This window comes from Amphibalanus amphitrite, unplaced genomic scaffold, assembly GCF_019059575.1.
Source record: "Amphibalanus amphitrite isolate SeventyFive unplaced genomic scaffold, NRLGWU_Aamphi_draft 000107F_arrow, whole genome shotgun sequence".
NCBI lineage: Eukaryota > Metazoa > Arthropoda > Thecostraca > Balanomorpha > Balanidae > Amphibalanus > Amphibalanus amphitrite.
The window spans coordinates 601,238-616,667 of NW_024881602.1; the positions used below are offsets into that span (position 1 = coordinate 601,238).

The 15,430-nt window shown below is 49.4% G+C and overlaps 3 protein-coding genes across 3 annotated transcripts in view; 1 reads left to right on the forward strand and 2 right to left on the reverse strand.

Annotated features, from left to right (window-relative positions):
* Positions 1–1,084: 1,084 nt before the first annotated feature.
* On the reverse strand, positions 1,085–2,806 carry LOC122380805 (MFS-type transporter AFUA_1G00970-like). Its single transcript, XM_043364277.1, has 2 exons — positions 1,719–2,806; positions 1,085–1,100 (listed from the first exon to the last, which is right to left on the reverse strand). The coding sequence occupies exons 1-2, from the start codon at positions 2,804–2,806 to the stop codon at positions 1,085–1,087; spliced, it is 1,104 nt and encodes a 367-aa protein (XP_043220212.1).
* Positions 2,807–4,383: 1,577 nt separating this feature from the next.
* LOC122380821 (oxalate:formate antiporter-like) lies at positions 4,384–7,774 on the forward strand. The gene is made up of 2 exons (XM_043364307.1): positions 4,384–4,959; positions 6,012–7,774. The coding sequence occupies exon 2, from the start codon at positions 6,099–6,101 to the stop codon at positions 7,515–7,517; it is 1,419 nt and encodes a 472-aa protein (XP_043220242.1). The 5' UTR covers positions 4,384–4,959; positions 6,012–6,098; the 3' UTR covers positions 7,518–7,774.
* Positions 7,775–13,709: 5,935 nt separating this feature from the next.
* The window catches only part of LOC122380822 (roundabout homolog 2-like), a 95,659-nt gene continuing 93,938 nt past the window's right edge, over positions 13,710–15,430 (reverse strand). The window contains exon 14 of the mRNA XM_043364308.1: positions 13,710–14,893. Within this exon, the coding sequence (XP_043220243.1) occupies positions 14,796–14,893 (98 nt within the window). The 3' untranslated portion in view covers positions 13,710–14,795. The remainder of the gene's footprint in view (positions 14,894–15,430) is intronic.

Consider the following 15,430-nt stretch of genomic DNA (forward strand, 5'->3'; position numbering starts at 1 on the left):
AATCATATCCTTGCGACGCTCTGTGCCATTAATTTTAATGACTGTATGTCACATCGCACTTGTATGCTTTAACCCTCGCACGACCAGGCCATTTCTCATAACGAACGACCAGGGGGGGGGGTTGTTACGACCCCCCCCCTGGCGTTTCGAAACGGAAGGTCGTAGAGCTTAGCGGAAAAAAACCAACGGATTGCTCTCAACGAGATCTCGCGATTGGTGGTATATTTTTTGGTCCTAGGTCAACATTTGACCTACTTATGACCGGTCAAAGGTCAAATTTTCCGAAAAAAATCAAACTTTTTCAACTTTCCGCGGCGATTGCGGCAAAACGGTGGGAGATATCGACTTGAAACCTTCACTATCGTGTTCCTTGATCAATTCTCTATCGTTTGGTATGTATTTCGTTTCCCTATAGCTCTAAAAATGGCGCGTTGGGAGCGCCGGAAGTCGGCAAGGTCACAGTCGGCGGCAGAAATTCGAAAAATCAAAATTTAAATTTTTGAAATCTGATTGTATTTTTGGATTTGGGAGGTCCATTTGCTCCCTATAGAAGCTAATATTGCTGCATATTCCCATTGAGGTGACAAGAATTAGCAAAATAGTGGTTCGGGCGCTTTTCAAAAATAGTACCGGACGCTGTTCCTCTTGTGACGTCATAGCTCCGTGACCTGACCTGACCCGGTCAATTTTCTTGCACCACACGATAGCCAATGCTTGCCCCAACATGCATGGGAAGTTTCATCATGATCCATCAAACAATGTGGGTATCACCGGCAGAAAACCTAGGGATTCGGCGCACACGTTTGGTAACTGTCGGCCGGAGGCTGTACCTCTTATGACGTCACTCCGTGACCTGACATGACCCGATCAATTTTTTTCGGCAAAAGATGCGCAAAGGTTGCCCCAGAGGGTATTGAAAATTTCAGCCCGCTACGACAAGCCGTTTAGCGTGCACTTCGAAAAAACCTCAGGGGGGGGGGGTTGATACAACCCCCCCCCTAGGCGTTCTAGGGTTAAGTTTTACAAGATCGCTGCAACACGACATCCGAAGGAATGCGGCACGGTCGTTGCAGAATAGGAAGTATCAGCGACGTTTGTCGCTGTTGAGAGAGGGGGAGAAGAGATAGAGAGAAAAAGAGGGGGAACTGGGAAGGGAGAGAGAAGAGGAAGAGAGGAAGAGAGAGAGAGAGAGAGAGAGAGAGAGAGAGAGGAGAGAGAGAGAGACCGACAAAGCTGAAAAGTTGTCAATCATAAGTTCTCGATCATGACAGTGTTGAAAAGTCGAGCCCAGCTAGAATATTTCATTTTGCTCACACTGTGTTCAGTCGCTTGTAAACCAGTCTTGTGTAGAAACATTACCTATTACATTGTTTTCATTGAGCACTATAAGGCCGATACCTCCGCTTCGGCAGCCGGAGGTTCGTCTTTCACGTTCCCGCGAGACTTGAATGTGAGTGTCGCAGCAAGGCCAATGCAGACCAAGCTTCCACCGACCAGATACACCTCGGCAAACCCCCACTGCTCGAGCACAACTTCGGCGGCGTACGAAACCAGCGGCGAGCACAGCGCGGAGGTGAGAAAGATGACACCGTAGATGTGTCCCGCGTGCTGGGAGCCGAACGTCGCCGCGGTGCCCGTCACAACCACAGAGAAGTGCCCGATACGCAGAAAAAGATGGACCACATCCAACAAGGAACATCCCTTGGCTGGCCAGTGACGTTGAGGGGAAGGTGAAGAGGAGGGCGCCCAGGAGACCGGTGATGGCTACCATTGTTGGCTTGTAGCCCCAGGCGTCACACACGAGGCCCCACACCATGCGTCCGAGCATGTTGAATACAGAAGAGCCGATGCCCACCATCGCCAGGAAGTGGTCGTCCTTGATGAACGTTTGTCCAAAGGCCTTCCAGAACGAGTTCACAGTGCCCATACCGTAAGCGTTCATTACGAAGCCGAGTAAGAGTTGGAGGGTTTGAATGGTTAGTAGATGTTTCCTCCATGCTTTGGGATCGTCTTCTTCGGGGTCTTCCGCGATGCCTAGCTTTTCTGGCAAGCTATCGCCGGCATCTTTAGCTCCCGGTGCGTCGCTTTTCACTTCAGTCTCCTCGGACAGTTTTTCACCATGTCCTGGTGGCGGACGACGCACGCCCAGCACTCCACACAACTGCAGAGCAGCACAAATCGCACCCTGTATCAGGAACAACGACGGCACACGGTCCAGCAGCGCATCGTCGTGGAAGAAGCCGTCGTCCTCTGGCGAGACGTTCTCTGGGTTCAGGTAGCTGGTCTGCACTGAGGTGAGGATGATACTGCCGAGGCCGTAACCCCCGACCACCACACCGCTGACCACGCCGCGGTTGTGCGGGAACCACTGGTAACCAACCATCAGTGGCGATGTGTAAGCCAGGCCGATACCGACCCCACTCATCAAGCCATACGACAGCGTCGTGGTGGCAAACGACGTCTGTACGGTTAGGCATGTGAGCGCCATTCCGACCGAGCAGAGCACACTTCCAGCAAGGATCGTCAGACGAGGCCCGAATCGGCGACAGCAGACACTTCCCAGCAGAACTCCCGGACCCTGACAGATACTCTGCACGGCCCCGATCCACATAGTGTCGCCGTAGTCCACCGACAGGCCGAGCCGGACGTGCAGGTAGGACGTCAGGTAGGTGGTGAGGTTGCCGTATGTGTACATGATGCCCAGCGAGAGGTGAAGCAGGAATCCAGCGGCCACGGCGATGACACCGCCGCGCGGCAGGCGGCGCGCTCCATCCCAGAGACGCCGTGCGCGCGAGCCGCCGTCCATGACGTCCGTGCGTCTGCCGACCTGCTGACTGTGCTGAGACACCGCTGAGCCGCTACAGCGGAAGTTGGCCTTTGCTGGACCGCTGTCAACAAATGCAGCTGATGAGATACGGAATTGGTATCGCGATATGATAGGCGTGCGCATTGTGCATGAGATACGGCTCGGTCATGTGTTTGAACAGATTGCGCTTGGATCGATATCTGGCTGAAATGGTTCCGCCAAAACGATATGTATTGCGCTCTCTGATAATGCTTGCAATGTTAATTTGTTCAAATAATTCGTTGGATCGTAATGTGCCTATGATTTATTTACGTTCAGTGGGATGGAATGAGAAAAAATCATGTTCTATGAAATAATATGTCCATTGTCCACTCAAACATTCCGCTTACATCTCATTGCATCACAAAAAATGACATTTATATTGTTGGGACTTATCATGCTGCCCGTTACATAGGTCCTAAAAACTAATTGTAACTAATTGTAACTAATTGTAAACTAATTGTTGCAGCATACCTACAACCATACATGTGCGTGGATCTGGGCGCTGGATCTATGATCCCAGTTGATCTGAAAACAAACGACGAACTATGATCTGTGTATCCGTTGGAACCTATAAAAAATATAAGAAAATATGTCCTAGATACATGATTGCATAGGGTCTGACGAAAAAATAAAGAACATGAATACATGCTCCGAGTGGATCCCACCATATGCAACCTCTGCAGCCATATGTCTATGTGATTTCATGTCAACACCTAAATGCCACAAAACTATGTACTGAAATGTGCGATCACATATCCCTGAAGCAGAACTATATACGTATTTCAGCATGCGATCCTTGAATATTTTCGACAAATGTGATGATATATGATCTCACCAAATCTCAAGACAAAAAATGGGCTCAGATCTTATCTATGGTCCCAATGGATCTCTTCACAAATATGAGAGCCAGATCTCTATGATCCCATTGGATCCGACATCAAAATCCTTGGGATCTAATCCAAGATCCCTCCCCCGGATCCATGCACATAGCTATACTCGTCGTATGCATGCATACAACCGTGCTTTGGCTGTGCTAATAGCATAACTATAGCAGCATGCTAATTGACAACAGGATCGTGTTACGAGTTGTTGTCTCCTGCACCCTATTACACACCTGGCTGCAGTATTTATACGTGTCCTACTGCGATCGCCGAGACCCGTCTGCGTCACTTCCACCGGCTGACTGCCACCTGGCCCAGATTAACACCACCGCTATCTGGGCACTCGACCCTGATCTGATAACGGAGGGACTGCCACACATGACACAGCAGCATGTATTTTCTCCGGGGATGGAACTCCTCAGCACCTGTGCGCTGTTTGCAAATCATCCTTACTCATGATAATTACTTATACCTATACCTAACCCACGCCGAGCTATTGTACCTATTTAGCCGAAATCGTCCTGCTGGGAGGGGTACAGGTTGTGCCCCTTGTCAACTTCCGAACGGATGGCCGTAGAAAGAGGAGAAAGCGGTAATAGAAAGCTCACAAGAAGGATCTTAGGGGCATTGTGCACATCTTTTTTGTTAGCAGGTCACAGGTCTAGTCAAGGTCAGTGTTTCTGCATTATTGGCTTTGGAGCCCAGCTGGCGAAGAATGGATTCCGATTGATCACAAACTACGCGTGTCATGGCTACCATGATAAGATCCCAACTGGCGGCAGCATCCGGGAATAGTCCAACGAAGCGCGTGTTAACTGCTTGAACCCTATCACCGTATTTAGAAGACACCGTTAGTTTTGGGCCCATAGTCGTTCAAGTACAATATTCCTCAAGTGCGCTCCAGAGTGTCTGATGACGCACGGCCCGTGGCCACCCACTTAACGAGAAACTTTCAGACAAGAGCCCGCTGTGGTGACCCTCAAACTTTTCCGCTCGACCGAGGCTTGGATAGGTGGCGCCGTCCTCTAAATGCACCGATACTTTCGGGAGATCTTAATTATCATGCTCAAGTGCGGAGATACGTACGCATTGTTAATCTGAGCGCTTATTAATCTGAGCTCTGGGAGCACGGAGGCAGTCGGCACAAGCACTGCCATCGGCGTGTCTCTCGCTGCGATCGACCATCCGCGGACTCGTTCATACACCGATCAGGTGTACCTACCACTTCAGGTGAGAACTCGGCGCACGGTTCCCTTACTTCGTATTGCACCAAATGCTGTTAGCCTAACCTACAGGATGTTCCGAAATTGATGCGCGACTGCTTTATCCTCAATAACTTATAAAGTACTCGAATTTATTTCACGGTTCATGTTATCATAGTCCCCATTCAGTCGCATACACGGCCTCCAGCGTGTCACGTTTCACTATTTCAGGTTTTCAAGAGTCTCTCCTTTGAAACTACGCCATGCCGTTTATAACTTCTAGCAGCCTCCTCTCTGAGCTGAGCTAGCCGGTGGAAGCTTGCTGAGCTCTTTTCTGACGATCGTCAAGATAATTTGTATCGGGAACAGGTCCAGACTGTTGCCAGACCATGTCCCCTTCTCCCAGAGGCCTGGGAACCTCGCTCGGCACCAGTCCTGGGTCTTCCTGGCGTGATAAGCTCGGAGCCCTTTCTTGCTGGAAAGTAGCCCTGGACATATCCGACGAAAGTTTGACTGGTTTTTGAACCATTTACCTTTTTCCTCAGCATATTTGTGGCAGCAATCTTCTTCAGCACCTCCCTGACATAGTAATCAGCAGTCACGGTCTGTCCCCGCGGCACCTCGTAAAGATCAGAGAGCCTCTGTAGCTCATCATGCTCCACATGAGATTCTTCAGCAGATGTTTCACGATCTCGATAGCGGACTCCTCAGAGCTGCTGTTGGCCCACATTTCGATCGTTCTGGTAGTTCGGGACCTAAAGAGCACAAAGGGCACCTCTTCACTAAAAAGGACGCACATCTAGTCCTGAATGGTCCAGTGTTTGTGGATCTTGGCGAAATCCAGCTGCCTGCACTTCTGGACCACGGAAGCCAGGTCTGCATCCTGAGGCTGAGCACTTCAGCTTCAAGGTAGTCTTCAAATACTGGTGCAGGGTCGATTTGGATGCTGGGCAATGCATCACTCCAGTGATGCATGGGCCAATAAGAGTCCCTGTTGATCAAACTGTAGCCGACCGTACTACCATGTGTAACGTTCACGACAATTCTATAACTCACTTTACCATACGCATTTGTCGACAGCGGGTTCGCGGAGGTCTAGTACAGCGGCAGCGGTAGCGGTTCAAGGGAAACTCACTGCAGAGATAGCAGATCAGCAGACCGGACGACATGGACGTCGGCTCGCGCGCACGGCGTCTCTGGGATGGAGCGCGCCGCCTGCCGCGCGGCGGCGTCATCTCCGTGGCCGCTGGATTCCTGGTTCACCTCTCGCTGGGCATCATGTACACATACGGCAACCTCACCACCTACATGACGTCCTACCTGCACGTGCGGCTCGGCCTGTCGGTAGACTACGGCGACACCACGTGGATCGGATCCGTGCAGGGTGTCGCACAAGGACCGGGAGTGCTGCTTGGGAGCGTCGCCTGCCAGCGATTTGGGCCTCGTCTGACGATCCTCGCTGGAAGTGTGCTCTCCTCGGTCGGTATGGCACTCACGTGTCTCACCATACAGACTTCGTTTGCCGCCACTACCCTGTCGTATGGCTTGATGTGTGGCTTCGGCGTTGGTCTGGCCTACACCACGCCAATGGTGATGGGTCACGAGTGGTTCCCTCACAACCGCGGCATGGTTAGCGGTCTTGTGATAGGCGGTTACGGCCTCGGCAGTATCATCCTCACCTCAGTGCAGACCAGCTACCTGAACCCAGAGAACGTCTCGACAGAGGACGACGGCTTCTTCCACGACGATGCGCTGCTGGACCGTGTGCCGTCGTTGTTTCTGATACAGGGTGCGATTTGTGCTGCTCTGCAGTTGTGTGGAGTGCTGGGCGTGCGTCGTCCGCCACCAGGACATGGTGAAAAACTGTCTGAGGAGACTGAAGTGAAAGGCGACGCACCGGGAGCTCAAGATGCCGGCGAAAGCTTGCCGGAAAAGCAAGACTTCACGAACGGGGCTGAAGCAGACGATCCCAAAGCATGGAGGAAAGATCTGCTAACCGCTCAAACACTTCAACTCTTACTCGGCTTTGTCATGAACGCCTACAGTATGACCATGATCAACTCATTCTGGAAGGCATTTGGACAGACATTCATCAAGGACGACCACTTCCTGGCGATGGTGGGCATGGGCTCTTCTGTATTCAACATGCTCGGACGCATGGTGTGGGGCCTCGTGTGCGACGTCTGGGGCTACAAGCCCACAATGGTTCTCTTCAGTGGTCTTTTTGGCGCCCTGCTGTTCACCTTCCCCTCGACGTCTCTTACCACTCAGGGGGTGTTCCTCGTCTGGTTATGGTGCATCTTTTTCTGCGCATCGGGCAATTACTCAGTAGTGTTGACAGGCACCGCGGCGACGTTCGGTCCCAAGCACGCGGGACAAATCTACGGCGTCATCTTCCTGACTGCAGCGCTGTGCTTGCCGCTGGTTGCTTACGCTTCCGAGGTGGTGTTTGAGCAATTGGGTTTCGCAGAGCTGTACCTTGTTGCCGGAGGCATGGTCTCCGTCGGCCTCACGGCGACGCTCACGTTCAAGCCTCGAGGGCATGTGAGAGATGAACCTCTGGATATCGAACCCGATTCTTTTTAGGGATTGATGAAAACTTTGGGATAGTGTTTCTACTTCCTACGCAAGGGTAGAATACATACGTCATGAAGAGTGCTCCCGGAAATGATTCGTGACCACAAAGGTTTTTATGTGATAGATACGACTGTATTACTGATACTTAGTCTATTTCTATGAATATGTCTGTGAATGTATGTATGTATGAATGTATGTATGAATGTATGTATATTATGAAACTGTTTTGCCTATTCTGCGAATAAACCTTTGAGTACCTATCCTAAGCGAAGTTCTATAGAGCACAGATACTGCCAGAAGATACAGAAAGTGACGAAATCAACGCAGTGGGCTACGACTAAGACCCAAAAGGACTGGGCAAATACCTACCTGTCACGATGTGTGAGGAACTGAGCCTAATTATAGTGCACCCGGTCCTTTCGTCACTGACAGCACGCTAGTTTTTCGCGCAGCTCTAGCTCGACCATGGGCCAAATCCCCAATTTGCCGTTCGTGGCTGGCAAACCACCAGCACGGGCGAGGGATCAAACCACGGTAAGGTCGTGTCGCGCTAAAACACCCGTTTCGCTAGGTCCTGCCTCATGATATTATTGACACTGGGATGGAGACAGGTCGGGAAAGGTGGGCTGCCAAAGTCGTGGAAGGACTGCAGTTCAACCTCCCTGGTAAACGGCCCAGCGCAACCATAACCTTAGAATAGGACATCAGTCCCATTCACCGGCTCTCAACAAGTCGCGCTGCTGCGCCGTGGAGCGAGCTGACGGAGCCGGCTAAGCAGTCCGACCCCGATAAACTCACCATACGGGTAACGACTCGGTCCCCACCAACTCTCGTGCCAGAGTGTCCCGCCGCCGCGGCCCTGACCCCACATCGACCGCTGGTCACGTGACCCACGGTCCGCCAATAAGGGAACGCTCCGCGCGGCGTGGCCGAGCGCCCGCCGGGTAGACTGCGCCGCAGCGCTGCTCCGCCCTGCGACAGCAGCGCACGGCAAGCTCACCGTAGGGACTTATGCCATCCTAGCAGGAATTAAGAGTGTTTCGATTTCTACTTTTTTGACATCCATTTCACGTAGAATTGTCCAGCACATCCAAACAGGGGAGCCAACTATGTTGTCAGGGATCAAACACCCTTAGCCCAACCATTTGAAGTCTGAATGAAGTTAGTAGGTAAATGTAGCGTAGGGTGAGATTAATTCCTGCTAGGATGGATAAAATCCGTACAGAGCAGCTGCTGGACGGCTCGGCGGCCGTAAAGTGGTAAACAAAGTCACACGATGACTTACCCGACCCGCACAGGTGCAGTCGAGTCGGACGGTCTCAAGCTAAACAAAAATAGGTACAACTACAAGATATCTTGCGCTCGCTTCGCATTGCGTTGGCCTTAAAATGATTAGTCATAACATTTAGAATCGACTGGTGTTTTTCCCGTGTCTATTGGACTTTAGAAGCCTAGATATACGCCAAAAACTTGCTGTACCTACTTGCCAGAGCCAATATGCTTGCTACCTACCAAAAAACTTGAAACTATAAAAGTTGGGATCAATTGGTGTTTGTCCTGTGTCAATTTAACTTCTAGAAGCTGAGATTTTCACGAAGAATTTGCTGTACTTGCACATGTACTTGTCACTTGCCAAAATGCTTGAAAGTTTAAAAAAATGAGTTCGATTGGTGTTCGGATAGACATCCGACCAAACCTTTGTTTTTTGTTACTACACTATGCGTATACATTGTTCAGGGATATTGTTAGGCACAATCGAACAAGTGGAGCATGTGGCACATTTATGTGCAATAATTTCCAACTGAATGATAACAAAGTATTTGATTTGAGGTATTATCGGTTTTGTCGAAAAAAAGAATACCTAGCAGTGTGCTGAGGGCTGTACTTATTGCTGGCCAAAAAATAACTTCAAGCATAAAATTTGGGATCGATTGGTGTCCGTCCTGTGTCGATCGGACGTCTGGCAGCTGAGACATTTGCGAAAAACTGCTAAAGTACATGTAACTACATAAGTGCATGCAGAAATAACTACTTACTTGGCTACTTGGTACTTGTTAAAGTAGGTACTTGGTACTTGGCTAGGTATTTAAATTTGTTATCGATTGGTGCTTGTAACGGTGTCGATTGGACGATTGGAAGCTGAGATATAAGCTTATCTACTGAATGCAAGCGGCCGGCAACTGCAGTTATTATGCATCAGCATCGTGATCTTCACCCAAATGACTCGCTTCACGAATACGACCTCCCAATTCCCCATGCCCTGGAACCACCTCTGATAAACGTATCAACTTTGAATTTTCAGGGAATGTGCCCAGTTAAGTTTTAGGAAAATTTCAGCTTTCTAGCTCCAGCCGTTTTGAAGATATTCTCGAAAAAACCTGAGGGGTGAATGAAAACAACCCCCCTGCCATAAATAAATAGATGTAGGTAAGCTTTCCCGTGAAAAAAAATAACCCACGCCCCCTTAACGTGGGTGGGGGGGGGGGGCGAAACGCCTCCCTGTCCTTTTCCGTAATGTCTCCTAAACGACTGCAGATATCGTCACCAAACTTTTAGGACCGCTCCGGGCACCAATTTTACATATTGTGAAAAAAAAAAACAGGCTATGATGGGTTGGTCACAAATGAAGTTAGGATGACGTCACGTTTTGCCATTTTCGACCTCAAAAAGGCTTGGCCTTTATAATCCTTAGCTGAAACTGAAATAAAAGCAAGGATACTGATATTGTGACCTTATGAATTCTTATGGGTCACACCAGCGTAGAATTTCCTCCGACATTTTGAGCGTACGGCGATAGCTCGTCCCTTGAAGCATAAGCGGAAGGGGGGGGGGGGCACCGGGGCAATCGTATCAGCAATCAGCATTCACTCTATTCCGTAACGTTGCTTTCGAGAACCCACTGTTTTATTGCATGTATGGCCGCTTAGGCATGTATTGTATGGCCCATGTAGGCGTCCATCACTAGTGCCATCTAGCGGCAGGATTGTCGGTGCACTGCGGCTCAGCCTACCACCAGGCGCTCAGAGTTAGTGCCATCTAGCGGCAGGATTGTCGGTGCATTGCGGCGCAGCCTACCACCAGGCGCGTGGGGCTAGTGTCATCCAACGGATAAGATACAGTATTGTCTTTATCTCGACATGCGATCGATATGTTTCTCGAGTGAGCTCGCGGTTGAGCGTGATTTCGCAAGTGAGAGATTGCAGAATAGGTCGCCGTCAGCTATGCATGACATTTCGAAATTATGAAGTATGAACAAAGTCATTTATGTTTTCTTTATCACTCTTAGACGACGAACACAATTAGAGTTCAATCCAATACCCGATTTACTTTATATGTGTCATGTGCTGCTTGATAGGAAGTGGAGACCGGGGCAAAGGGGCTACCCTAACGCTTTTTTACGACACTGACCCTTCATTTTCAAACTTGGGAAAGATTCTTCCTATACCAATATCATCCCAATTAAAGTGCCTTTTGTTTCAGCTTTGTTTCATTCCCAAGGGCGTTCACATCCCATAATTTGTAGGATAGGAGATAGGTATTGGCAAACCCTTAGACTTATGTATTTTAGCCATTTTGCCCTAAGCCCCGGTTCAAACAGCACACCGGCGATTTATTTGCCTCGACATGAGAACATACCTCGACATGAGATGCCTCATCTACGAATAAAGTTGTTTTGATTTTGAACAACGAGATTTAAACGAGGATGGATGTTTATTATGTCATCTTTCCATCTATAGGTAAACAAATGGTACAAGGACAATCATGGAAAAACACTGAATGAGTTTTTTTTTGTAAACCGAAACGCGGCCGAGTTTTTTTTATAAATTTAGTCCGAATGGTTGAATGGGTGGATTTGAGGAATCAGAGCCCGCACTAAGCATGGCTTGTTGTGCTGACCCTGACCCCACCACCCGATCGCGCAATTCCAGTTGTATGGCAGAATTTTGTCCGAACGTTTAACGTGCCCTCACGACTGGACACGGCCCCCTTCGCTCACTCACGTTACCTGGCTTCTGTGCGGCCCCTGCCACAGACACGCACGCCATTACACGTAGGAGCTAAATGTGGCCGCCCGCGCCGGGGCTTGAACCGGGCTCTCACTACCGGCAAAGCGTCGGACTCCGGCGCTTTAATCCACTCGGCCACGGAGGGGACAAACATTAAACTTACCATGTGTAAACAGGAGTTAAACACATGGTAGTGCATTTCAGCATTAATAACGCTTGTCATCCGAATTCCGAATGGAAACAACTTATGGAATTTGGAGCTGCCCACTGCCCGCAGTCCACTTTTCTCCGCGCATCCCGTCCGAGGCAAAAATTTCCCAGCTCTGTTATTAGTGTAGCAAAACGCACTAAAATTGGGAAAAGACATGTAGGTACGATAACCACTCAATGCAAGAATGAGAACGTTTAGAGAAACTTCGAAACGGTTATCGAATAACATCTGTCCCCTAAAAGAGTGGACCAATATCAAAATGCCATAGTTCAGACGTCATGCCATATTTCTTCACGAAACTTGCCTGGAAGTGGAATATGCGTATTAGACGTGTTTAATATGCGTATTTAATATGCGTATTAGTGTTTGGAAACATTGCTTCGCTACATATTGTTCTTTTGGCGTTCAGATTTCACTGGAACTCGAAATAAGCATGTTTATGTTTTCAGGAATGCCCGGGACAGCCCGTTGAATCAGAAATATAAAGTTTTAACAAAAACGCAATTTCCAGAAAAAGCCATTGATCGATTTTGATAAAAACTACGTTGTTGGATTCAGCTTACAGTCAGCTTTCGAATCGTATGTATCGTTTCTTTTGAGCCTGACATGACCTTCCGACGAACCGTGCGGACTTTTCTGCAGATCCTGTTTGCCTGTTGTGCTGATTTTAAAGGGCCGCCCAGTTCCCCTCAGAGACTTTTTCCTTTAAGAAGGGTCACTTCGTCTCGATGGGGTGGATGCTGGATATGTTTGGATGGTTACTTGAGTTATGCTGAGATATATAAACCTCAGCACGACTCTAAAAAGTGAACCTCAGGCAAAAGAACTCTAAAAAGTGAGTGAAAATCAGCACGACTCTAAAATATCGCAACTTTGGCCGCAAAAAGTTATCTCGGAACGTAAGACAGCTAAAAAGACGCGGAAAAAGTAATAGATAGCTCGCTTTAAGATCTTTCAGAATCGAGGAGCGTCTTACCTCAGATGTTATTTTATGACGTGCGATGTGGCGTCATTCTCGTGCGCCCCAAGTCATCGCTAATCTGTGACGTTAATGGTTTCGAGTGCCGTCCCGATGGTGAGACAAACGACCTTCCTAAAGAGCAATGTTGCTCGAACTTCGCTCCCTACGACCCTTCATATAAGGCACGGCGAGGAGTCTCAGACAAAATTAGCCGACTCACAGTCGGTAGTTATGTGACCATACCACTGTGAAGCGTCACGTGCCGGGAGAAGTCCGTTTGGGAGGAGTTCCTCTAACGTCACTGCAGTTACACTTACAGATAAGGTCGACCACTTAGTCGACTTGAGAGTTGAGCGCGTGACCTTTGTTCGCTGGCCACGAGCTATGCCCACCATGATTCGACAGAACGGACGGTACAGCTGTTGTGAATAGTTTTATGTCCCGTGGAGGTGGTTTCACCAGCTGAAATTCCTGCATACGGCAAGGGATGGCACTCTGTCTGCCAACAATCTGGGTGCCATATGACAAATGATGTGTGGTTTTGTCGAAAACCTTATTGACAATGGAGTTTTTCATCATTATTTCGTTTCCAGGGAAGTGACAGCTAAGCTATCGTGCTGATTCTCTCTCCCTGCTTTTTAGATTAGTTGTAGGCGCAGTGCATGGAAATTAGTTGTTTTCTTTTGTAGGCACGTCAGTCAGCTAAAACTTGTCAAACGCACATAATTAGAGCATCGATACTAAATTCGAACACCTAGCCAACTAGAATCGTTCCACGGAAGAAGGATCGTTACGGCTGTTGCGTAGCAGAAAAGCTATCGTTACGTTTCGCCGGTATACAATTATATCTCCAAACTTAGTCGAACTGTCTGTATTATCAGGGAACATGCGGACCATTATCTTCCTGATCCTCTACGAAACACCTCCTTCCAGCGTCCTAGCTGCTCTCGATGCGATGGTTTCCACTCCTCGAGAGCCCGATATTTCTGCAGTCCGATTGACACAACCGTCAAAGAGCCAGCACGAATCTGGATCGTATATTCTGACAAAGCGCGCTCACTTGGAGATAGAGGGGGACGGGAGCGAGGCGGCAGCACGGCGGTAGTAGCAGCATCTGACGGAGCCGAGAGGGAGTCTGAGCTCGTGACTAGTAGATCGGGCCGCCGCCACCGCCGCGCGCCGCCGCTGTCCGGTCCTCGCACAATCACAAGGGGAATTATTGCGCGCCGGCGCTCTCCGCCTCACACACCGAGACGCGTGTGTATAAATTATCACAGCCTGTACGTGCGTCACCAGGATGGTAGCGGTCTCTACCAGGATGGTAGCGGTCTCTACTCTCTCCCCCACCGCCGCCGAGGGTAGCGGCAGGGTCGGTCGGCGCAGCGAGCGCCCCGTGCGCCCTCCTACGCCGGTTGTGCACGCACAAAACACACGCCGCCTCTCGGCTCGGGCCCGAGCGCTACTGTCGGGTGCACCTGACAATAGGTAACAATGCCAACTGTTATCAGCACTACAGAAGACCAACACGCACACAGAGAGGACCTCGGACAGCTCGCTAAATGGGTTCACGCAGAAAAGTCAGTTTGCAACAGTGGTGTTCAAATGGAACAACGGCAGGCCAGGGGGCGACAAAAGTGGTCATACGGGGCCGGTGATCAATGATGATCAAAAGATCACAGAAGCCTGAAAAACGGTTATGGTATTGTCGGTAACAAGCGTAGAAAACCTATGAGACTAAGCATACTGTCTGAACAAAACAGACTGGGAGAAAGGACGCAGCGATGTGAAACTATGAAAAAACGCTTCTATAAAAGTAAAAAGCAGGCTTAACAAAATCACATGAATGGACACAATCTCAAAGCGCGCACAACGTAATATACGGATCACAATATCAACTAGCGCACCGCACTGCTTACAAACGCGCATCGTGGCACAAGCATGTCTCGTCACGAGTCTTCACTAGCACACTGACTCTCCCTCGCCGAGGGTTCTAGCTCATCTCACTCTGAGCCATCAGCCGGCCTGACTCGGGAGCCGGATATCGGACTCGACGATGAGTCTGTTCAGTTCGTCGTGTTCATTGCCGGTCCGTGAGCACAATCAGCTGCTCACGTGGCGCCGTTGACCAGCAAGGGACCACTCTCGTCTACCCCGCGTCCCTCCCCCAGGCGGTAATCACGCTGAGCGAAGCTCTCCGGCGCAGGTCCTGTGAACGGGTAGAGCCGTTTGAATGTTGGAAATGCGGACTGCGGAATGCTGGACAAAGGCCGCGGGGGAAATCTAAGACATTTACAGAGTTATGAGGCATGCAGTGATTTATTATTCCTTTGGTGAGGCAGGAACCGTTACAGTTATCTGATGGATGTTTGGTGTATTTTTCACGACACTTCCCTGTCGGTGAAATGATAATGAAAAGATACTTCGCTGTAGATCATATCCAACGCCAGACGTCATACAAAACAAAGGCGCCTTGTGTCTGGCTGATATTACATTGTAGATATTAGAGTTGCAGAATTTCCCTACCGCACTACCGGCATGCCGGTAATTTTTCACTACCGCAGGTTTTTTCGTGGTATCTGGCATGTCTTGCCGGTAGCATGCCGGTATTTTTGATTTTGTGCAAAAAAAAATCAGCAAAAGATTCAAACTTTGGACACTAAGAGGCTCTCAAATTGTAATAAAACAGCAATATTAACCACTGCAAGATACATTTTGTGGTAGAAGTTCCATTGCTAAGGGTAGG